The sequence below is a fragment of the Ascaphus truei genome, chromosome 3 (genome assembly GCF_040206685.1).
Source record: "Ascaphus truei isolate aAscTru1 chromosome 3, aAscTru1.hap1, whole genome shotgun sequence".
NCBI classification, from domain to species: domain Eukaryota; kingdom Metazoa; phylum Chordata; class Amphibia; order Anura; family Ascaphidae; genus Ascaphus; species Ascaphus truei.
Window position 1 is genome coordinate 329380016 of NC_134485.1, and position 25323 is coordinate 329405338.

General features: G+C 41.8%; 2 protein-coding genes across 6 annotated transcripts in view; both read right to left on the reverse strand.

Moving 5' to 3' along the window:
• The window catches only part of LOC142489892 (retinol dehydrogenase 7-like), a 276687-nt gene that overhangs the window by 127639 nt on the left and 123725 nt on the right, over positions 1 to 25323 (reverse strand). The window lies entirely within an intron of this gene.
• The window catches only part of LOC142489891 (retinol dehydrogenase 7-like), a 147274-nt gene continuing 123718 nt past the window's right edge, over positions 1768 to 25323 (reverse strand). For all 3 annotated transcript variants that reach the window (XM_075591456.1, XM_075591455.1, XM_075591454.1), the window contains exons 2-5: positions 18284 to 18617; positions 17549 to 17807; positions 5545 to 5708; positions 1768 to 3467 (exon numbers count right to left, since the gene is read on the reverse strand). In XM_075591456.1, coding sequence (XP_075447571.1) covers positions 3247 to 3467; positions 5545 to 5708; positions 17549 to 17807; positions 18284 to 18596 — 957 coding nt within the window. In that variant the 5' untranslated portion in view covers positions 18597 to 18617 and the 3' untranslated portion in view covers positions 1768 to 3246. The remainder of the gene's footprint in view (positions 3468 to 5544; positions 5709 to 17548; positions 17808 to 18283; positions 18618 to 25323) is intronic.

Here is a 25323-nt window from a genome sequence, read left to right on the forward strand (position 1 = left end):
CTGGAGCTGTGCATCCACCCTGCATCTTTTGCCAAAGAACCTTGGCCAAGGGACCTTGATACCAGTGATACCGGCCGGTGTCACATCGCTATGTGGACATGGACTCTTGCATTGTTTGAGAATGTGATGTTATTTTTGTTATGCATTGCACATATGTTCCACATATTCAAGTTATATAGTGGTATCTCCAGATACCAGACGGGGAGTGTCATGGAACAAGAACAGCATTTCTGATTCACCCCCCTCTTTCCTTTGCAGCTTCTGCCTGTCAGTTCTTATTTTCAGCTGCATGGAGTTTGCACACACATACTGTGCCTGTGTAATATGTAACAATGTTGCATTTCTTGCCTCTGGGCATGTAATCAGTGAACTGCTACTGCAGCTTCTGAGATCCTCCAAGTTAATGGGCTTTCCCATTCCCCCCCCCCCTGTCCTTGCTGACAGTTAGTGCAGTCTCACTTCACTTTTAGTGTGACCCTTGCCCCTCACTTCCTTTTCCACCTTCACCACCGGCTGAGTGAGTACCCTGCTGTAACTGCTCTAGTGGTAGGATTACCCTTTTCATCTGTCCTTAACTACAAAGCACCCACAGAGAGGCACTATTTAAACACCAACATCTCTTCACAAGTGCCTGTCTTTTATGCTACTTTCCCCAAATAAAGTAAAGAAAAGAAACAGAACTTGTTGTGCTTTGAAAAGAGGGCCGAGTTGAAACTATCTGGGCTAATCATCCCATTCATGACCCTGGCCTCCAGAATAATTTTGTAGCTAGAGGCAAGATTCTACCATTTCCTGAGATTCAGAAGAAATATCAAATCTCTAACCTCCCAATTTTCAGCTTCTTACAAATTCGCCATTATTTACAAACAATTACAAAAGATTCAGCTTTTCCGCCCTTAACAAGATTTGAGAAAATATGCAGAAGAGGCTATTACTGCAAAGGACTGATTTCGGAGGTCTATCTGGGACTGGCAATTAAGGCTACACATTCTAACCATAGTTACATGCTAAAATGAGCAGCAGATTTAAACCTAGAAATAGATAGGGAAGACTGGGAGGATATTTGGGAAGCAGCTTCTCAAACATCAATTTGTACCACAAAAGGAAGAAAACATATATAAAATTCTATTCCATTGGTACTTAACCCCGAGTAGGCTGAGCGGGCACAGAGGAGATATGGCTCACATCTGGTGGGAGTGCCCAAAAATTCAGGGGTTCTTGATCATGATACAAACAATGATACGAGAACTCCCGGGGGTGAAGATGTAGGTTAACCCGCTGACCCTGGTACTGTCTAAACCAATAGAGGGCCTACAACCCCATGAGAACAAAATGATAAGTCACGTTCTCACAGCGACCCGCTGCTCGATTGCCGCAGCTTGGAAAAAGATAAACGCCCCTTCCAAGCAGACAGTACTGAGGCGAATTAGAGATATAAGATTAATGGAACTCCTCTCGGCACAATTCGGTCAAAATGTGGATAAATTCCACAAGATTTGGTCAGTATGGCCAGACAATTAGCGAAGGAATTACTGGGTCATATAAATCTGGAGACAATAAGACACGCCCCCCCTCCTCTGGTCCCTTCTCTCCCCCCTTCCCACCCTCTGCTTCTTGCTTTTCTCTCTACTTTTCTCTGAGAGAGACTGGCCTGGAAGCGGCCGCTTCCCCAATATGTGGTAAAAAATGAAAATAAAACAATTAAAGTTCTGTAAAATACAACAGTCGAAAATTAAATATGTAAGAAATGAAGACAACAAAATGCGATTTATGATGTAATGTAAAGTTTATTATTTCATTTTGCTGTAAAAGTTGAAGTTGTAACAGTTGTACGTTAAAACGTGTTATAATATGTCACTCTCTTGAAAAACAATAAAAAAATTGAAACAAAAAAGAAAAACAAAATGAGTTGTGTAGAATGCTGTGAGCGCACCCCTTCTGTAGGACAAGATGAACCGGAGCTGCTTACTGTATATCCCATACACACTCTAATCAGCAGGGAGAGATGACAGTGGCACCACAGGTGTACTCGCCATGCCCCAGAAGGGAGTTGAGGCCCCCCCATTAGACTAATCTATGATTCTCCTGAAGTGTTGAAATAAATCCCCATGGTTAGTATAGCTAAGTGGGTGATACCAATGACGCTAGAGATAGGTGATCCTGGTGTTGTAAAATGTGGTGCAGTACTACTGCGGTCTGTGAGGACTGCATTTGTGTTGATTTCACTGTACCTATGATATTATGTACATAGAGAGGAGGCATTTGTTAGATTATTCTTTTATATATGAAGATGTTCCTAACAAGATCGATGGGGACATCAAGTTTGATTAGCAGGGAAACACTTTGTTGAATTAAGGAGCTCCAACAGTGTGTCACCACCATCACATAGGCCTAGATACCCAGGATTTGGTGTCCGCATACTCACTGACATTAACATACACTTATGCAGCATTTATATGTAATATTATGTTGATATGCTGTAATATGACTGTGGTAAAACTTTATTAAAAATCACAAAGTTCCCAATTACTATATATACACACGCACGCACGCACGCACGCACGCACACACACACTAGTTTAGTTATGGTGGGTAAAAAAAGTAACAAAAAACCTCCACCGTAAAGCATATAGCAAATGGAAATATTACTGTGTACTCATTTGCATGTCTTACACAGGTCTGCAACCCTGCCTTTCACCATTATCTCCCAGCATACAGTGCTTCCACTTTAGCAAGGGATTCTGAGAAATGACATGCAAATGAGCACACAGTGCCATCTTTTGCTTCAAATCTATTTTGACATGGACCCCTATAAGCTTATGCTTCCTGCATTGCACAGCTTTTCAGCACAGCCTGGGTTAAGATGCATAGCCAGTAAACCTACCCACAGACAGCTGTTTCAGCCTTTTGGGTCTCATCAGTGTGAGGCTGGTTATACTGGCTTTGCAATTTGAAGCTTGGATAGGAATCCACCACACATTAGTTAAGTTGTGGTGGGTTAAAAAAGTGACAACAAGCCCTCCACCGTATAGCATATAGCAAATGTAAATATTACTGTGTGCTCATTTGCATGTTTTAGACAGGTCTGCAACCCTGCCTTTCATCATTATCGCTCAGCATACAGCATAATATAAACCATGTGTTAGTCCAATAAAAGGTATCATACTTCCCATTGTTTTCATTCATTAGCCTATATAACATTGAATGGACAAACTATTATGTATTGTTGAGTAATCAGAAATACCGTTACTCTGCTCTCTGAGCTGGTTTGGGCGCCGAGCGACATATCACATAATCAGATAGAATTGTAGGGAGGTAAGAAACAGGAATGTAGAAGAGCTTGCTGTCCCAGCCAGGGGAGTATCTTGTCCAGGGGTAAACGGCAATCAGGGCATGCTCCATGCAGTCTGTGACCTCGTATAGCTTGGAGCTAGTAGATTCCATGAAATTATACAGGTTCCGGGCCCCTGTGTGGACAAAAAACACAGAAATAAAATTACTAGGATTGTTAATAAAGCCCAGCATCGCCTTACTTTAGTCAATTTATTTCTCATTGCTGATTAGAGTTAATACAACTAATTGTAAGTGTAGCAGGCTTCCCCCTGGGCCCCCCTTACCTCTGCTTAGCGAGGGGACTACTGCACTAAGTAAGGGAGCTGCAGGGGTGAGCGCGTCACCGGGGGCTCCCGGCGGCATCTGCAGTCTGGCGCCACCATTTTGTGTGCGTTCGCGCATGCGTGGAAGCTGTGTAGCCCCAGGAGATGCGGCGGCCGTTACAGAGAGGGAGGCAGATCGCAGATGGCACACCATAGTGCAGGGATCCCTAGAAGTCGCGCATGCGCAGTTAGGGTGATGCGGCGGCCATGACAGAGTTGCGCAGGCTCAGTGGAGAGTAGCGGCGGCCATTACACATCGCGCACGCGGCCCCAATGCTAAAGAGGTCCTGAGTGGACTACAACTCCCAGCAGCCTTTGGGGACTGCCCTTTCACCCAGATCTCATGCAGCCAGACAGCAACTAAGGCCTCGTTCAGGGTGCCAGAGACAGGAGTTGGAGGGAGGGCGTTCGGGAGGGAGGGCGGAAGTTTGCTGGGCGATGTGTGTTCATCCCCAGCATATTGTTTCAGGAGTTGAGGAGGGGGTGGGGTTACACACGGCAGGTTAGGCATCCAAGTTGCAGTCATGAAATCATTCTCAAGAATGATTTCATTGGCTGCCTAGGTCCCAGTGATGCTGCTGCAGCTTCAAAAAACGTTTTTTTTGTTTATTGAAACTGTAGCCAGCGTCAACTCCTGGCTTCGGAGACAGGGCAGTTGCTACCCTGACAACCAGTATTCAATTTGAATACTTTGTGTCGCACGGCAGCACGCCCTCCCTCCGAAGCCTGCACCCTGAACGAGGCCTAAGGCTAACAGATTCTCATGCAGCATGTGGATACATTGTTGAGTGCAGTCAGGAAGCAGACAGTGAACCACATGAGTTAGTCAGAGCTGGGAGCAGGTTAGGGAAGGGTGTGTGTAGGGAGCAGTATCCCCTGCATACTAGGCCAGGTTACCCCCTAGGCCCCAGGTAGGCCCTGAAACATAACCAAGATTGTGGTGGCAACAGGGACAGGCCCTATGTAGGTGCACTACCCCTTTAGTTATTTGTTACGTTCAAGGACACAGCTGCAGTGCTGCAAGCCACTGACAAGTGTGGTCTGGGTACAGACCTACCTCACTCATGATAGAGACTATCTGACTGTGAGATCCCCCAGAGGGGGAACCTCTGAATTGGAAGAGGACACCATTGCTGTGTATTCAGCGCTGGACGCAGACGGATCCTCTTACCGTTATTCTGCTGTAGCTGGGTGCAGGAGGCCCGGGCAGGTATACACCAAGTCCACCAACTATACACCATCTAATGGGCAGCGCTGTCTCACACTTGGGTGGGGTTGTGGAACATTTGGGACTCTTGAGACACTTGGGTATATGCTGGGGGTGTGCGGCCCATTGAGGCCAGGATAAAGGGTGACACTGCTGTGTTGCTATTGTTGCTGTATGTGATGTGATGTTATGTTTTAGTGCATATAGTAAACTGTTTTATCCATACCCTGGTGTAAGTACTTACTGTATGTGGTTCTTGTGTAAGGGGTTATTCTACACACTAGAATCCCTACACAGGTGGAGGCGCTGTAAGCAGTCTGTTCCAGGTTACACCCCAGGCTCCCAGTGGCGCAGGTTCAGGCCTACTGTGAGCCTATCAGGTATTGCACCACACCTGGTAACATATATAGATTTCCCCACATGGTCTCTATCTGCGATTTATGTGTTACATAAGCTTCACAGGCAGGTATTTAATGTGTTCCTAGTCTCCGATGTGCAATGAGTTGCACAATATTACAAAGGAGGAATACAAATGACTCCTGTAAATGTGTGACCTGGAAGTGCCCATTTCAGAAGTCATGTGATCACTGCCCATTCTCATGCTGTCCCTTCTACATCTCTCTTCAAGTGGAAACATTTCCTTCTATCCTTAATTCCAAGCAGACAAGCAGAGGGTCTCACAGTTCTGGTAATACTGCTCTCCATAGTCCTTCTTGACCTCTGCAGGTAGATTCTCCCACAGCCGCTTCAGGTTCTGCTTATGAGGTTCCAAGGCAGTAATTGGAGTTCTGAAGGCGCCAGGCTCTATGATGGACACTTTTACCCCAAAATTGCAGAGCTCCCTTCTATAGTGGGGAGAAAAATAAGAAAAATGCATCCTTACTATCATTAGGAAAGCAACTGTTCCATCAAGTATCTACAGTAGAATGGAGTTGCGATAAGTATTTACCCATGCAACACCTCTAATGTTTTATTTGTTCACAAACAACACACACAACCACAGCAAGCTAATTTTAGGAACCCCTGAGCCCCCACAAAATATATATGTATATTAGTGTCAAAAAGGAGAGCTATTGAGCGTGGCAAATGTATACAACAATTTGTTCACAAATTAAATGGCACAGTGACTAGTACTAACAAACATTAAACCTATACACTTTTGACCAGAATCCCGATGGTAATTGACAAAGCAATGAAGCAATAAATAGGGCAGATTTATAAAGTAGTTCTAAAATAAAACATAATAGTGGCCATCTTTAATGAGCCCTGCTAATATTATGGTCCATTCATGTTTTTCCATACAAGATGGGGTGTAGAAACAGGAGTCGCACTCTCAGACAGTTTTGTGCTTAAAACAATAATGTGCACTATATTAAACCAATAATAATCATGTTGGTTACAATGTGATCTTAGTTTAGGACGAATAATATCACACAATAGTGAAAAATGTATAAAGAAAGCAGTTCTCCAGTTCTCCAGTGCAGCAATTCCAAAGAAGTAAGGGAGCAGAGGGCATCAATGTGTATATGAAAAGTACACAGCAATAGACCATAAGGTAGTACTGTCAGAGTAGATAGATGTAAAACAAAATGGACCTTGAAAGGTTATACTCACATTTGGGTGAGTATAATTGAGCATATCACAATCTGTGGCAATGGATGCTGTGATGTGGGTTACCTCAAAAGAAAGGAGAACCGCAGCGCGCAAAAATGTTTGTAGTGGGAAAGGAGAGAAAAAACGAAGCACTATAGCCAGTGCTGATGATACAGCAAAAAACCTTTCTAAGTCCGAAACGCGTTGGTGTGTTTTGTAACTTATATTCTTGATCCATTAAATAGATCTATTTTTATGGGAACCTACTCCTGGTGGTTTTTTGCTGTATCATCAGCACTGGATATAGTGCTTCATTTTTTCTCTCCTTTCCCACTGAAGACTATCTACAAATGGAGGCACATTCAACCTTGTGGCACTGGACACATTGGACTTGCTGCTTATCGTGGATAAAGAATCCCAAGTGAGTTTATTCCAGTTTGACCCCATTCATCTTGTATGCGTGAGCTGGGGGTCTCCGGAGCAGAACCGTGTTGATTTCAGGTCCGGGGACCCCCTGCTTCCAGAGATACAGGCCTAGTTATGGATTCTGTGATGTGGGTTATCTCGAAAGAAAGAGAACCGCATCGCGCAAAAACGTTTGTGAACTTTATATTAAAAAGAACACACAAGCCTCACAAATGAACACTCACATTTGGCCAGTCCTTTACAGCGTGATATACTAAAACAGTCATCTGTGTGGAGCGGCGCTCTCACCACTTCCGTGATACCGAATGGATCAGCTGTTTGTCACCGGCTGAAGTCACTTCCTGTAGCGGCCGCCCGAACCTCGTAGACCTGGCAAACTTTTCTATCCTATCACTCCTTGATAAAGTGCCATACAGGCACGAAACACGTAGGAGGGTGTTTACCTCTGTTTTTTTAACTACGGACCAAGAAAGATTATAATTTTTTACTACTTTTTGTTTGGGACCCACTCCATTGTCTGTGCGCTGAATTATTTCTATTTGGGACTCCTACTACTTCTTCTAACTGCACGCCCACCAAGACACACTGGACTTTGGGTACATCTATGTGAGTACAACTACCTAATTCTATATATTTCAAGCTGTGAGCCCGGGACTATCCCAATGAGGTTCTTGACTGGGTTCACTACTCCCAGCCTTGACCTTCAGGGATAATTATGTCCGTTCAGTGAATCCACTTCTATCAAGATTTATGTTGTTATACCTCACTAGCCCCAGTATTCAGTGTTTGTGTCTATATTATTATGTCAATTACATGAAGGATAAGAATCCAGTGCTGGAGCGCATGAATCACTAACTTGCCCTATCCCACAGGAGTCCTGTTAAACGATGCACATGATTGGAGGTAGAAAAGTTTACCGAGGTCTACGATGTTCCGGGCGGTCGCAACCGGAAGTAACGTCAGCCGGCGACAAACAGCTGATCCATTCGGTATCACAGAAGTGGTGAGGACGCCGCTCCACACAGATGACTGTTTTAGTATATTACACTGTAAAGGACTGCCCAAATGTGAGTGTTCATTTGTGAGGCTTGTGTGTTCTTTATAATATAAAGTTTACAAACTTTTTTGCGCAATGCTGTTCTCCTTTCTTTCGAGATAACCCACATCACAGAATCCATAACTGGGCCTGTATCTCTGGAAGCAGGGGGTGCCCGGACCTGAAATCAAGTAAAATCACGTTTTCTCCCTTTAAATAGCATAGTGTTAACTATTACTGCGTTAGTAATAAGATTAAAATAATAGGCAAATTAGGCATGATCATAACATCACAAAGTCAGTGAAAGTTAACACAGGGACTTAACATTGTTAGTCATACCTAAACTTGTCATTGCTCACATCCAGACACAGAAATACGGCTTTTCAAGGTTATGGATGGGTGCAACGCCAGCCACACTTAGACATAATTTAACTAACATACTGTAGCAGTATTTCCTGTTGTTATTTACCTCTCTCTTAACTTCATTTAAATACATATTTCTGGTATTTCAGATCAGAGTAACGACAAGATATACTCAAAATCACATTATTGGCAGATCAAGCAAGGTTATGCTACCAGAGAGGGATATTAAGCCTATGCTAATGAGATGTAGAGCGTCTATTGTTTTAGTATATAATTTGCTTTGAGGATACCATGTTGACTCATGATCATAACATCTATTCCTGGTTACATTATAAGCACAGATTTATCTGAACTTTGTGGATCTAGCCCTTAAAGCTCACCTTATTGAATATAGTGAGAAGCTGCGTAACCGCTCATTGAGTATTTTATCAATCACTATACTGAATTTGTTAGGAGGATTAGTAACCTTATACAACAAAACAACAAAACTTTTTAAGTAGTAGGTTTTTTCATGCACCTACTGTATGGAAAATGGTCTATTTAGACATTTATCCCTCTATTACAGAGGTAAATGAGAATAATCACAGTTAGTTTTAGGACCTGCATTGTGGTCAAGCCGTGACATGGCTGCAGGCTTATAACGCTTTGGCCAAAGAGTTTAATTAAATGACCCTTACTTATGAGAGACAAACAGAACAGAATTGAACTACAGGCATACCCCGCTTTAAGTACACTCACTTTAAGTACACTCGCGAGTAAGTACATATCGCCCAATAGGCAAACGGCAGCTCACGCATGCGCCTGTCATCACGCCCTGAACAGCAATACCGGCTCCCTACCTGTATCAAAGTTGTGCGCAAGCGGGGAGACGATAGAGCCTGTTACAAATGCGTTATTTACATCAGTTATGCACGTATATAACGATTGCAGTACAGTACATGCATTGATAAGTGGGAAAAAGGTAGTGCTTCACTTTAAGTACATTTTCGCTTTACATACATGCTCCGGTCCCATTGCGTACGTTAATGCGGGGTATGCCTGTATATACTTTTGCATTTGGATATTGTATTTGGGCTTTTTGATTTATTGTATATAGTACATTTGGTCACACCCAACAGCACTTCTTTTTACACAAATATGTGCATATATATATATATATATATATATATATATATATATATATATATATATATATATATATATTGTGACAAACGCCCCTCTTTTGTAGTGCTGACGTCTGTCTGGGTTCTTCCCGACACAGTCTTCTAGGGTTAATTATACAACAAACAGGATCATGCAAAGTATTATGCTGCTTAACTCAGGCTTCTGCCTGCTTTATTTTCATCCAAGTAAGGTACTGCAGCTTTAACATGTGAAGGTTAGAGGTACTCAGATACTTTCATTCAGCAGTTCACATATTTCAGTGTTACCATATTTCCCACACTGTTATTTCAAGAAATAAAACCAAAATCATATAAGCAAAATCCTATCCCTTTCAGGGATCTAACTACACATCAGAATCAGTCTCTCTAACAGCTGCTGGCCAACTAAACTGGTTCCCCAGCTTAAAACAATGCTCTCTCATTTAGGGTCACAAGATACAGTACAGTCTTTTAGCAACAGCAGTAACCATTTGTTTTGTCTTATCTGTTCGTGGAGTCCAGGCAAATCCTCTGGTACTGTGATACGTGGAGGGGCCGTCAACCCCGATACTGGATGCAGGGGAGCAGCGACACCCCCAGCCCCCAGGCTCCAAGGAGAGAGAGTGAAATGCAAAACCTCTCTGCTCTAAGTACCTGTGCATGTGATTAGAAGAGCAGGTGAGGGAGAACTAGAGCCATTGTAATCTGTGGTCTGGATTTTCCATCCAGCTGCCTGAGTTAATGGGAAGCTGTGGAACGGATCATTAACTATTCCTGCACTTTCTGCTCTAAAACGGGGCAGAAAGCTGCCTAACATCTTTGGACTATGTCACAATATATATATATATATATATATGTGTGTGTGTGTGTGTGTGTATAAAATGGTAAGTCCCTTCTACCTGTCTCTCCTACCTGTCCCATCAGTCCTAAGCAGTCTGGGCAGCAACAGGTTAATCTGTGAACTTTTGACCCCCTTCTCTTTCTCCTCTTATGAGTGACAGAAGTGAGGTGGTGACTCATAGCCTGTGTGCAGCCTATATGGTATAGGTACAGACCATGAGCCCGCCCCTTCTGGATGCTCATGAGTGGAGTGCCCAATTTTTTCAGTCCTGCTTTTGAAGAGGAAGAGAGCAGTGGGCTGTGAGTCTCTCTCATTGGGGGATGAGCGTGCCCACCCACAGTCCCAGGGGCTAGGGAAACATCTGATTAGACAAACAGAGACCCTGTACTAGCTGGGGTCATGCACCATCTAGATGTCTGGAGTCATCTGAGACCTACAGTGCTGTGATACTAACTATACAGTGAATGCCACAATAAAGCCCGTTCTATTTTTACACCTGCCTGGATCTGAGTCAGTAGCAGGGTGTATGAGAGATTTTCTTCAGGGGGGGCTGCTTCCATTCTACATGGAGCGCACTGAAGCTGGAGGCGCTGAACCACAGATGAAGAACCCAGATGATATCAAAAGCCTGTCCTGATCTCCATACCATTACAGATCAGATCAGCTCAGCTCTCCTGACCCTAACAGGTATTCAAACCACACCCTAGGTTGCAGAAGTGGAGTATCGTCCACTGGGAGGGTGAGGGGGGGGTCGGGACTGCTGAGATCAGGACAGGCTTTCAGGGCTTTATATTGCAGGCATACTGTAAGTGCAGCAGGAGGATTTCTGTGTGGGCAGAAATAAAAGAAGGGCCAAGGCTGAGGCCACGGTTGGGCACAGGGCCCCAGATGCTACCCCAGGGACCCCTGGGCACCCATTTTCCCTGAAGGAGGGTGAACCTTCATACACATGCCAGTCCAGAGGCTGGGGGCTAGGTGATTGTATGAGACATGACCCTAGGTACCCCTTCACCCAACTAGCACAATACACTGTGCTGTGGGGGAGGCATACCGGATGGAGGCGCTCGCCGGTGGATATATTATTATAGGGGCGACTACAACTTAGACAGAGATTGGGAGAAAAAAGGAAGAATAAAGAACAGAGAGGCACTAGAAGGCTGTTAAAACTGAGATAAGGAAGGTGATAATTAGGGATGGGGGGGCTGTACATCCACAGCACCACAGAGGGGGAAGAGGATGCTGGGAGGGGGGGTGGGTGGAGGAGGGAAGTTTTGGGATGGCACAATGGCAGGGAGGACCATTACAACAAATGATGATAGTGTGTGAGAAACCCCATGTCTGCATTAAGTCCACTTGTTTTGGTGTCAAAGAGTTTCCAATCCCTGTCTAAGTTGTAGAAACCTTTGTATATCAGTATTGCAGACCTAAAGAAGAGAGGAAAACTCTCGAAAGCTTGTCCTATGACATAAATTGATAGTCCAAATAAAAAAGGTATCACCTAATACTGAAGAACTCATTTATTCTGCACTATCGCAACTGGACTAACACGGCTATTTCCATATATATATAACGGAAATTGCCGTGTTAGTCCATTTGCGATAGTGTGTATATATATATATATAATATATATATCTTTATAATATATATATATATATATATAATATATATATATATTGGTTGTTGGGTTCACGACTTGCAGGGATTCTCTGTGTTTGTGAGTTTCAGAGTCTAAAGCTCTTTTGTGGTAGAAAAAAACTCATGTACAATCATGTTGGTTCAACGTGGGACATCATGACTGCAAACAGGACAGATAAAAATCTAGATTAACATTAGGCATTATTAGCATGTAATACTGATACAAAACATTACTATACAGTGCTTAATCTTAGCAAACCTTATGTTCCATTAACATGAATGTGACTAACAATTTGTTTTTTTTAATTACACATAATGATCCAAGAGTTTCTTAGTATTTCTATTTATCAACAGATTTTGGTCAAATTCTATTCAGCATTTTTTCAACAAATGTTCAGAAAACAATTATTTTGTCAACATGTAATTTTATCCAGCTTTTAGATTTTAAAGTAAAAAAAAAACTAGATACATTTCATCTGGGTAAGTGTTTATTCACTAAAGCAATGAGAGATAACTAGGTTCAGATTAAACAATTTGGTTTTTAAAGACAATTAAGACACTGTATGGAAAACGTCTCTATTTCTTCCATTGCTGGGTGTGACAGGGTGAATAAACATCACCAGCCATACCTGGCAAACCTATGTTTAGGCTTGCAGTGCAGCATTGACAAGGTTAAGTTTCAGTTGAGAAGGGCTGCTTAATTAGTCTGATCCCAGCTGCATAATCAAGGTTTTTTAAAACCCCCAGGCTGTACACACATGCAAGCTAGCGGGTCAGGAGACATGACTAAATACTGAAGAGATTACTGCTATAAGGTCTGTTTTTCAAAGTACATGTGTGATAACTGTCTATGTCCTGCATGCTGAAGAGAAGCTGCCCTGTTTTCTATGCTGAAGAGAAGCTATTTTGTTTTTGTCTGCTGAAGAGAAGCTATTTTGTTTTTGTATGCTGAAGAGAAGCTATTTTGTTTTTGTGTGCTGTATGATTTTAAGGCTCAATAAATAAGCCTTATCAAGAGAACCCGCGTGTGTGGTTGCATGTACCCTGCAACACTGGGATTAAACTGTTGTTATATTATCCTTCTTTAAAGAAAGACGTGCATATGATCTGATGACTGAGCATGTAAAGTCCAATCTGGGGATGATGGAAACATTATAAAAAGAGTTGGGTAACCCCACTGACATTGCAAATGCATTCAAAGATTATTTTGTGAGGTGTGCTACTAACTTATTAGCGAAACGCATCCCAAATCACAAACATGAATCTCATTTTGGGAGTACCCATATAGCCCCATCCCCTCCCGACACTGCCCACAATTTTCAATTTGGCCCAGTATCCAAAGAGGAGTTTACACAAGCGCTCCTTAAATTAAAATTAGGCAACCAATGTGGACCTGATTTACAGCAATCTAAGTTCCTAAGACTTGGTGCCTCAGCCATTGCCAAACCAATTGCTTCCATAGTCAACTCTATCCTGTGTGCAGGCCATATCCCTAAGACCTGGAAAACTGCCAGAGTTGTCCCAATCTTCAAAAGTGGGGACAAAAACACTGTCTCAAACTACAGTCCAATCTCTCTTCTCTCAATACTATCCAAAGTCATGGAAAAATGTGTTCACTCCCAATTATAACGATGCGCGGAACACGCCCCAGCGGCGTGTTCCTTCCTTACCTGTTTACTTCTGATCGCCGCCCTCTAGCTACGAGTCAAGATCCTGTGTCTTTAAGGATTCTGAAGCAAACGACGTCATCTTGCTTCCGGGCAAATCCTGCACTCTTTTTCCTGACAGGAAGTAAGCCTCTCTCTGACTTTCCCATTGCTAACAGCTGCCGCTTCCTTTTAAAAGTAGTCAGTGGCTTCCTGCCCAGGGCCCGGCAAATTACTACCCCCAGTACTCTATGCTGTTCCTGTCTGAACTTCCTCTGGGACCTGTACTCATCTCCTTTGGATTCCGGAAGACTGGGACAGTCACTCATTCTACCACTGAGGTTAGTTTACCGTGTGGGTAGTGTAGGACCTGCTGATAGGGTTTACCTTGACGTGGTAGCAGGCTTACAATACTGGCCAAAGTTTTCAACTTAACAACCCTTAGTTTGAACTTAGTATTTGCTGCACTCTTCTGTTACTGGCACTATGCCTTTTAAGGAGGCTGGACGTTCTCCAAAAAGCAATTCTATTGTTACCTTGTGCTCTGGACTCTACCTCCCCAGCTGCGTGGCAACTCACTTCCTTTCGTCTCTCCTGTGGATTCCCCACCTTGCTATCGGGTCCATTCCTTTCCCCTGCGCTTGTGTGTAGGAGCACAAGCGTAACATTATGCACGGCCAACAAACGGACCCCCAGAGGTGGCCCCGCCTTCTCTCCTGTTCCTGTACCCCTTTAACGTTGGGAGATCCTAATAGTCCACCCTAGTCTAGTAAGGATCGCTCGGAGTTCGATCCTGAAGGGGGGTACTGTAAGGAATCGGGGAACACGCCCCTGTGGCGTGCTCCCTCCTTACCTGCTGCATCTCAGTTCCCGCTCTCCTTATAGAGCATGCACGCACCCGCGGTTCCCTACTCGTACCACGGAGCCCGACCACCCCCGGTCGTGTCGCTCATTCTCTCACACATGGCGCGCACATGTGACGGCGTGCACCGTCCTCCAGCTGCGAGTCAAGTTTCACGCCCCCTTGTGACGTATTCTCTACCTGTGCCTAGTTTCCCTGATGTCACCCTTTATGGCGTGTGCCGCCCTCCAGGTGCGAGTCAAGATTCTCTGATGTCTCTCTCTATGGCATGCGCCACCCTCTAGCTGCGAGTCAAGATTCCCTGTTAATTCTCAGTGTGGCGGGCGCTGCCCTCTAGCTGCGAGTCCTCAAGGCTGGACATCCACCAAGAAGCAATTTTATTGTTACCTTGTGCTCTGGACTCTACCTCCCCAGCTGCGTGGCAACTCACTACCTTTCGTCTCTCCTGCGGATTCCCCACCTCGCTATCGGGTCCATTCCCTTTCCCTGCGCTTGTGTGTAGGAGCACAAGCGTAACACCAATTAAGCGATTACTATACTAAGACAAATTTCCCTAGCCAATTCCAATCTAGCTTTCGCTCCAAACACTACACCATAACTACCCTGCTAGAAGTTTGCAATGAAATCCAGTGTGGAATGGAATTGCAACAACTCACTGTAATGGATCGGGGGACTTGCAGTTCCAGCGTGTCCCCGTCACCCCAGCTTCCACAGTGCCTAGTTCCTCCGCTCCCCTATGTCCCCAAACGATATCTTAGAGTGAGAATCCTGGAGCATGCTAGGAATATAAAACTAGGATTAGACAACCATAGTGTCTCCAGACACTTTAAGCTAAAACACAACAGTGATGAGAGCAGTCTTCGATTCATTGGTATTCAAACTGTCCCTGCAGGTCGACGGGGGGGAGATAGGGTTAAAATGCTCTCTAGACAAGAAAGTGTTTGGATATATAAATTACAAACACTTTCCCCGTTGGGTTTGAATGAGGAAATAGACGTCTGGTCTTTATACTAATACCGTACAACATATCCGTGTGGCTGAACGAATCTTTGTATTTATAATTTTAGGCACTATACATCCACATGGTCTCCATAACACTTCTAAATGTATCTCTATTGGGATCTAGTCTATGCAAACTATCCTCCCTTTAATCTTACTTCCGCTAGCATAGGAATGTATTTAACATTATACATTTTATGTTGTATTAATCTTTGTTTCTTTTATCTTTTAGCATATGGAATATTGTGTTTAAATAAAGTTTTTTAACCCGTTTCCCATGTTTAGAGGGCTTATCCCTTTAATTTTCCCTCCACTTGATGAGAGGCTGGACTCAAAATAAACAGCCAATCACAAGACAGGGACTGGTATAAGAAGCGCACCTCTAGACACCTCCGATATCCCTGAAGAAGTACTCTAATAGTACGAAACGCGTTGGATAAGAGGGCGCTTCTCTGGACTACCCACTGTGCTTTTGTATCCTGTATACACCCATCACTTCATCCCCGTTCCTGCCCGCTGTCTCCCTGATCGGCTGAGTTCGTGCAGACGCCACCGGATGACGTCACTAGACGCGCGCCTGAATTAGACGTCACACGCCGACACACGCCGTGAGACACAGAGGAAAAGCCTATCTTGCTGTTTCAACAGCCGTGCAGTAGAGGATTCCCATCGGGCTGCTGGAATTGGATGCCGCGAGCCTGCCCCGCTGAACCAACAGCTGTGAAGCAGACGAATTCCACCGGACTGCTGCAGTTGGATGCCGGGTCAATAACACACACCACGGCCGCCTTGATCCATCAGAGGAGAGGGGAAGGAGATTCTACCCACGTGAAGACAACCCATTCCACTCGTGGCTGATTGGTAACATGTCCATATACATGTACTGCCAGTAATTATTCAATCTGATGTACGTGCAATACTCACCTGTTATAATAATATAATTTTATATTCATACTACACTATGAGGTCTTTTGCGCTGTTTCTTTTGTATTTGTTCTTCTAGTTGGTATGTGGAGCCATTCCACGAATACAGCTGCACACCTTCACCAAGTAACAGGTTTATTTATTAATCACTTAATCACTGTAAGATAACACCACTTTGTTCACAATTATTAGAACGCAGTTCACTTTCTGTTTATTTGGGACCAAGACTACATTTTTAAAGCCTCCAGTGACTGAGCTTCAGATCAGAACCAACGCTAACACCACCCTAACTCCTGTTACTAGTTTTAAATACCTTGGCATATTTGGGATGCACATTGATACCCTGACATCCAAAACCTATGCCAAACTAGGTGTACTTTACACGGTAAAGTTTACAGGAACAAATCCTCCCTAAGTCTGCTGGTCAGAAAGCGCATCGCAGAGCAGATGCTAATGCCAATTATCGACTATGGAGACATAGTATAAGGCTCGGCACCCCAAACCCACCATAGCAAACTTATCACACTCTACAATTCAATATGCAGTTTTGTTCTCCAATGAATCTACAACACACATCATTGCGAAATGCTCAAAGAATTAGATTGGTCATCACTTGAGTCGAGGCACAAAGTTCACCTTTCTTGTCTTGCCTTCAAATACTTTCTGGGCAAGCTACCCATCTACCTGAACAAGCTCCTCACCCCTAACACATGCAGCACTTATCATCTGAGATCTGACTCAAAAAGATTGTTCATGGTCCCAAGGTTCCGCAAAATATCCGTCCGCTCCTCCTTCTCTTACTGTGCACCCCAGAACTGGAACAACCTACCGGAGACTCTCACATCCACCACCAGTTTAAGTTCTTTCAAAACTAAAGCTGTCTCACATTTTAATCTGGTCTGTAACTTTTACATAAGCCTATAATATACATCTTCTCTAACTGTGCATGCAATGTATTGTTTATAATGTATATCCTGTTCATTTATGTAACTGTATTTTTAACCATGTATTATTTGTCATATTAACATACTTGAAAACTAGAGGTAACTCTCAATGTATTACTTCTTGGTAAAACATTTGATAAATAACAAATAAATAAATGGAAATATGGTCATGTCATTACGTCCTAAAAGGTTAGATACAGTACTCTGATGGCCACCCAACTACTGTCATAGATCATGGCCAAGCTCTGTAATGTTCCCTGTTTATGTTGCTCACCTTAGACCATCGGAGAATGCTTCCACGCCAAACTTAGAGATGCAATATCCTCCGCCAACATTACACAGTCTCCCTGAAACACTAGAAACATTGACAATGCGTCCCTGGGCTTTTCTGATGAGATGCAGTAGATTCAGCGTCACGTCAATCATCCCCAGCAAGTTGATGTTCAGCACCTTGATAAAATCGTCCTTCATTTGCCATTCATTGGGGGCTAAGCCAATCGCAAACCCAGCATTATTTACTAAACCCCAGAGGCCTGCAAGATATGGAATAAGAGGGAAAGATACAAGGACATCAATAATAATAACAATGTTTTTTCTCTCTGTTTTGATGCCAAATAAAGGAGAGATCCTTAATCATATTCAGAACATACAAGCCTAATTGGAACGCTCCTTCTGAGAACAAGTCACTTTTTTTTCTTGAATTTCTTTATTTGGTGCATCTAAAGAAAATACGATACATGTTTGCATGAGGTAAATTGCATGATTTGTCGTTCAAGCATAGTGACACAATACAACACAACATATTAGTAAGGTAACCCTTCATTATTTTTATTATTTTATGTCAAGGCCTCCTATGTCTGCGAGTAAACACGTCACTTTTAAGGACATTTGCTCAGCATTTCCCTACTGATGCTGTGAAGTAAGTCTCTATTCTACACAAAAATACCCCTTTTTGTGAGTGATCCCTATTACTAAATAACATTTTCTCCTGACATAAAGCTTCACTCACCTGCATCTCCTACAGTGCTAGTGACCCAATTGGCAGCAGAGCTCACACTCTGACTGTCGGTAACATCCAGGATTACTGTTTGCAGTCTGCTGGATGTCTCCTTCTTCAGGTCCTCTGCCCCTTTCTCTGTCAGACAAGCTGCCAGCACGCGCAGCCCACGCCGGTCCAGCTGCTTTGCCAGCAGGTTTCCAAATCCAGAGTCACATCCAGTGATCAGCACATATTTATCTGAGAGATTCTGCAGTATCTGCCTCTCCCTGTACCACCTGTACAGGAAAATCAGAGCCAAGAGCACCAGCAGAGGGAGCCACATGATTGGAGGAGGTGCTTCTCACTGTAAAATAAATCAAATTGGACTCTGTAAAATTATTTGTACCTGGATTGAAAACTGGATGAAGGATAGATAACAGAGTGTTGTCATAAATTTAACTTTTTCAGGTTGGGCTAAAGTCTTGAGTGGAGTACCTCAGGGATCGGTACTGGGACCCGTGCGTTTTAACTTGTTTTTTTAATGACCTAGATGTTGGCATAGAGAGCAAAGTCTCAATTTTTGCTGATGATACTAAATTGTTTAAGGTAGGAGAATCAGAGCAGGATGTAATTTCATTCCAGAAGGACTTGGAGAGACTGAGAACTTGGGGTAAATGTCAGATGAGGTTTAACACATATAAATGTATGTTAATGCATGTTAATGTATGTTAATGCATTTGGGAATCAAGAATAAACAGGCGACTTACAAATTAAATGGGGATAAATTGGGGGAATTTTTGATGGAGAAGGATTTAGGAGTTCTTGTAGACAGAAGGCTTAGCAATAGTGCACAAAGTCATGCAGTAGCTGCAAAGGCAGACAAGATCTTATCTTGCATTAAACGGGCAATGGATAAAGGAAAGTAAACATCATTATGCCCTTTAAAAAGCATAAGTAAGAACATGGAGAAATTTGCACATGTACAATTTTGCCACCACTCCTTAGAAAAGACATTATGGAACTAGAGACTGCAGAGAAGAGCCACCAAATTAATAAAGGGGATGGACAATCTAACTTATGAGGAGAGGCTAGCTAAATTAGATTTATTTAAATTAGAAAAGAGGCATCTAAGAGGAAATATGATAACTATATACAAATATATTCGGAGACAGTACAAGGAGCTTTCAAAAAAACTATTCATCCCAAGGGCAGTACAAAGGACTCAGGGTCATCCCTTAAAGTTGGAGGAAAGGAGATTTCGCCAGCAACAAAGGAAAGGGTTCTTTACTGTAAGGGCAGTTAAAATGTGGAATTCATTACCCATGGAGACTGTGATGGCAGATACAATAGATTTGTTCAAAAAAAGGTTGGGCATCTTTTTAGAAAGGAAAGGTATACAGGGATATACCACATAAGTAAACATGGGAAGAATGTTGATCCAGGGAGTAATCTAATTGCCAATTCTTGGAGTCGGGTTGGAATTTATTTTTCCTCTTATGAGATATCATTGGATGATATGTCACTGTAAGTATAAATATAGGATAAAGTATCTGTCGTCAAAATTTATCATAGGTTGAACTTGATGGACACATGTCTTTATTCAACCTCATCTACAATGTAACTTTGTAATACAGATACATAACGGCAAAGTGTTTAAGAATTATTAATTACAATTATATTTATCTCACTGGTTGTACATCTTTCTGTCTTTCTGAACTATCACGGCAAGTGCAGAGCTGCGACGTCTGTATGTTATTTCATAAAGTTTGAATTATTTGTTTCCTCCAGTGCTGTGCAATCAAATAGTTGAGAATTGTCCGGCTAAGGTGTGAAAACAGTAAAAGCAGGGTTCCTGCGGTTAGGACTGGTGTAGCAATGTGTGTTATTTATATCGGATGGAAGCTACAGTAGCACTAAATAGCAGTGATGGATCGGCCTTCCAGGTGTAACAATGCGCTCACCACAAACAAGTTGTGACCGTGAGGCCGAGGTGGCGATTGAATAAACGCCAATCCACAGCCACGAGGGCACGTCTGGAGTGTAGATAGGTTGAGGTAGCCCGTCTAGTCTGGGTGGGAGGGGTCAGGATGGTTAGTGATACTTGCTGAGGTCTGGATTGAAGAGGTACGAATCTTTGTAGGTACTTTAGCCAAGGTCGGGATTGGAGAGGTGCTGATCGTCGTGGGTAAGCCGGGTTCAGGAGCGGAGAGGTACGGATCGTTGTTGGTAAGCCGGGTCAGGAGCGGGGAAATGCGGAATCCAAAGAACAAGCAAGGTAGGCAACCCAGGATAAGACAGGCAAGGCTCAGAGAGGCGGCAGGTCTGCACACAGCGCACATAAACAAGGTTAGGCTCAGTCAATGTGTCAGAGGACAGGCTGAGCATACAGTACAGTATATAGGAAGAGCAGACCAATGAGGAGAAGCATACTCCCTAGTATGCATGGCTGTGGTTGGCTGATGGAGACAAGACAGGTGAATGCTATTATACAGCAGAATGGAGGAAACTACGCGTGTTCACGGGTGCTATGCATAGCGGCTGCGCGACGTTGACGTCACCGCACGAGTGAAGCCTGGAGGCGGGACCAGTGGGGATGGCATTTAGTGCCAATTGAGGTCCGTGCACGCCCCTCTGATTTAAAAATCCATCAGTGACAGTGCCATTTTTATTGATTAGGATAGAATAACTGTGAGCTTTATAGAAAACCTTAAACAGTATGCTGTTTTTTTCATGCAGAATACAATACTTTTTTACATACTGTATAATAAATCCCAAAAATAAAAAGTATGTATTTATTGTACAGTATACAGTATACGGATATACAGTCCGCCCCCCCCCTCCACCGAGCCATTCATGACAATTCTTTTAGCCTTCTTGAGGGACTGACTGATTTTAATCAACCATTACTGACTGACTGTACAGTATGTTTTAGAAACACTATATTTTGTTATAAAAGGTGACATAATTAAGCAATTTAAAAGAATCAACATTTTTTTATTTATTTGGAGTAAGTAAAAACTTTATTTATAACTTTTGAACAGACGAACTATCACGCAGCGAATTCGATTCCCACCTCTCTGTCCTTCTAGGGACGAGCCTCAAAATGCCATTTATGGAGTCTCTCACGATTCTCATTAAATAATCGCTAATGGTAAAATAGCGCCGCAATTCCTCCACAATAGTTCTTCTTAAATTTTCAGGAAGAGCCTTTTTGACGCGTAATTTACGTTGTGGGTCCACTCGCAGTACAACTCGTAACTCACGTGGTGTTTGAAGATGTTCATGAGAAATCTCTGGGATATACCAGCACTTGCGACCCTATATTTCTCCCTGACTTGCTGGGGCAGGTCGTGCAAGCTGATGTCGGGCACCGTTTCAATGCAAGCGTGTGTGGGTTTGATTCTGGGAGAGGGTGTGCTTCTGGGAGCGGGTGTGCTTGTGGCAGCAGGCGAGGGTAGGTGGTCTGGGAGGATGATTTCCTCCTGTCTTAGTCGCCTTATCTGAGTTCTCATCTCGTGGCGTGGTCTTGACGGGGTTGTCATGTCATCCTCATCAATGGCATACATGTACACATATTCTTCTGATGGAGGGGTGCACTTGGTGATGGAAGGGTGAAGGTCACATCCATGCCACCTTCCTGCTCCTGTATCCGACATACAGGGGCAGGAACTCCAAGCAAACTATGTATCCCCACTATGTCAGTCTCTGTCTTCTCCATGTGCTTATCCATCTTCTCCATCAGCTTATCCATCTTCTCCATCCATCTATCCATATTTAGCATGGTCTCAAAAAGAAGATCTATCTTTACCACCATAGAGTTCTCAGGGATATCGACACTTAACCCAACCAGCATGCGGGCGAATGAGTTGGACTTGTGCAAGGAGTGTTGTGGAGATCTGATTGGATGGGTGCTGGACCGGATGAGATAGAGGTTCCCGGGAGAGCAGCGTCGTCGAAGAGTGCAGGAGAAGGTGGCCTGGTGGTTCCCGGGAGAGCAGAGTCGTCGAAGAGTGCAGGAGAAGGTGGGCTGGGGGTTCCCGGGAGAGCAGAGTAGTGGATGGGTGGCTTCCATTGGTTTTGCATTCTTGCTACATCAGCAAATTTCTTCTTGACATAATAAGGCCCAGGCTTCTTAGCCTTAGCCTTTGGAGTCGTCAGAAGGTTTTCGTTATTAGCCTTGGCCTTTCGCTTTGGCATTGGCTTGGAAAAGGCTTCCGCCTTTCGCTTTTTCGGCATGGCAGAAGAAAGCAGATTCCTGCGTCCGTAGAATCAGGGTTGATCCATGGAAACAGATGGCACAAAGCAGTATCTGGACAAGGGCAAGTTCAGATACAGATTATCGAGTTGTGGGCTTTGCAATGTGTGTCACCTTTTATGCATGGCAACGAGGTGCAGGTGTTAAAAGTGGGCGTACTGTAATGAGACTCATTAAAGTATAAATACACCATCCATTTTGTTGATTCACTGCACATTGAATCGAATATACATTCTTGTGCTTGTATTTCTTTCTAAACGCAGCGATGCCGATTAAAAAGATTTCTAAGGATCTCAGCATGAGAATACAGGATATGTACAAGAGAGGACACCGAATTTCAGATATTCAACGCTGGTTAAGTACTTCTGGCCTCGTTGTTCCAGCAGCCACTGTGAGCTATCATGCCCACGGTAAGGCCAAAAATATCAAGCGGACACCAACAGTCACTACCGCGTATGTAAAGTATATTCAATATGTTTTCTTTACCATACAGTACTGCAATAGGACTTTTAATGGCTAGATGGCTTATTGTTTTTAACAGAACCATTTTCCTAGCAATTATTTAAGATACAATTTTTTTTAGAGTTGCACCTCTTTCCTTAATTATCACTCACTTCATTATTACACATTATGACTCACTCACTCACAACCCCCAATGCAGTACACAGTATACTGTTTACTGTAAACAGTATGACACACACACATAAAGTACCAGTAATATATTATAATGTTACAGTATATACTGTATATATATGTATTATAATTTATATCGATGCATATTTATATAACTATATTATATATATATATATATATATATATATATGTATTATAATTTATATCACTGTATATTTATATAACTATATTATATATAGTATATATCTATAATAATTTATATCGCTGTATATATAACTATATAATATATATATGTATTATAATTTATATTGCTGTGTATTTATATAACTATATTATAATATAGTATAATATAATATAGTTATATAAATACACAGCGATATAATTATAATACATATATATATATATATATATATATATATATATATATATATATATATATATATATATGTATTATAATTATATCGCTGTGTATTTATATAACTATATTATATACAGGATATATCTATAATAATTTATATCGCTGTATATATAACTATATTATACATATATGTATTATAATTTATATTTCTGTATATTTATATAACTATATTATATTATACTATATTATAATATAGTTATATAAATATACAGCAATATAAATTATAATACATATATATAAAATAGTTATATATACAGCGATATAAATTATTATAGATATATACTGTGTATAATATAGTTATATAAATATACAGCGATATAAATTATAATACATATATATATATATATATATATATATAATATAGTTATAGTTATATATATATATATATATATATATATATATATATATATATATATTATAATTATATCGCTGTATATTTATATAACTATATTATATACAGTATATATCTATAATAATTTATATCGCTGTATATATAACTATATTATACATATATGTATTATAATTTATATTGCTGTATATTTATATAACTATATTATATATATATATATATATATATATATATATATTTATATATATGTATTATAATTTATACCGCTGTATATTTATATAACTATATTATATACAGTATATGTCTATTATAATTTATATCGCTGTATATTTATATAACTATATTATATACAGAAGAAGAACAAAAGAGAAGTGCAGGCTCCGGTGGTGCTGGGCGGTGTATCTCAGCTTGCTAGATCAGAGAGCAAGCTGAGAGACACAGCCCAGACCCACCGGAGCGAGATATCGGCCTGCCCACTGGAGAGACTGACCTCTTACATGTGGACTATCCCCGCCACGAGGAAGCCAGGGGCCCAAAGCACGCACGGTGGTAGAGAGGAGGTCCCTGTATCTGACGGATATGTAACGATATGTTTCGGAATATTTTAAAAATATGCTGGTAAAAGTTCACACGTATTTTTTTAAATTATATATTGTGTGTTCATAAGCTATCTAACCTCATTTGTATAAATGTCCCGTTTTTATTTTGGATAGGCCATACATTTTTTTTTCGTATTTAGGGCTGTGGAGAAAGCTCCATTTTTTTACTTTAAGCTGAAGTTCCATTCCAATAATTAATATTTAGAAGACGGAGAAGCTGTTTTGTTATCTGCTAGGTCTGCTTATCTCAAGGTTATTTGGCGAAACGCCTAGAACTAAAGTGGCGCAATGCCCAGGCTGGCTAATTGCCTGAGATAAACAAACTCTGAAATAATTTTTAGTCAAATGAATAATGCTGTGTCTTTAAAAATAAAGCTGGCCATGTACTCGGAACTGTGCAAAGAGATTATATTAAAAGAAATTAGTGTGAGGTCCTATACAAAAGCATTTGACTATCAACTGAATATGTGATGTATGTTATAACTTTTAACCATTTCTTTTTTCCATAGGTGTCCCATTTTATTATAAGCAGTAGTTATTGTTAAAATCACTGTATAATATATCATTCTAATTCTGCTGATTAAGCAAACAACATCCTAGTTGCTATTTTATTTATTTATTTGTAGAATGTTTTGCCAGGAAGTGGGGCATTGGGAGTCACCTCTCGTTTTTGGGTGTGTCCTTGGCATAGAGTTAAAGGACAGGTGATACATAGTTGCAAATGCAGTTACATAAGTGAGCAGGGTATACATTATATACTGTAAGCCAGACTGGAATTGGCTAAGAAAATTTGTCTTGGTATAGTAATTGTTTAAT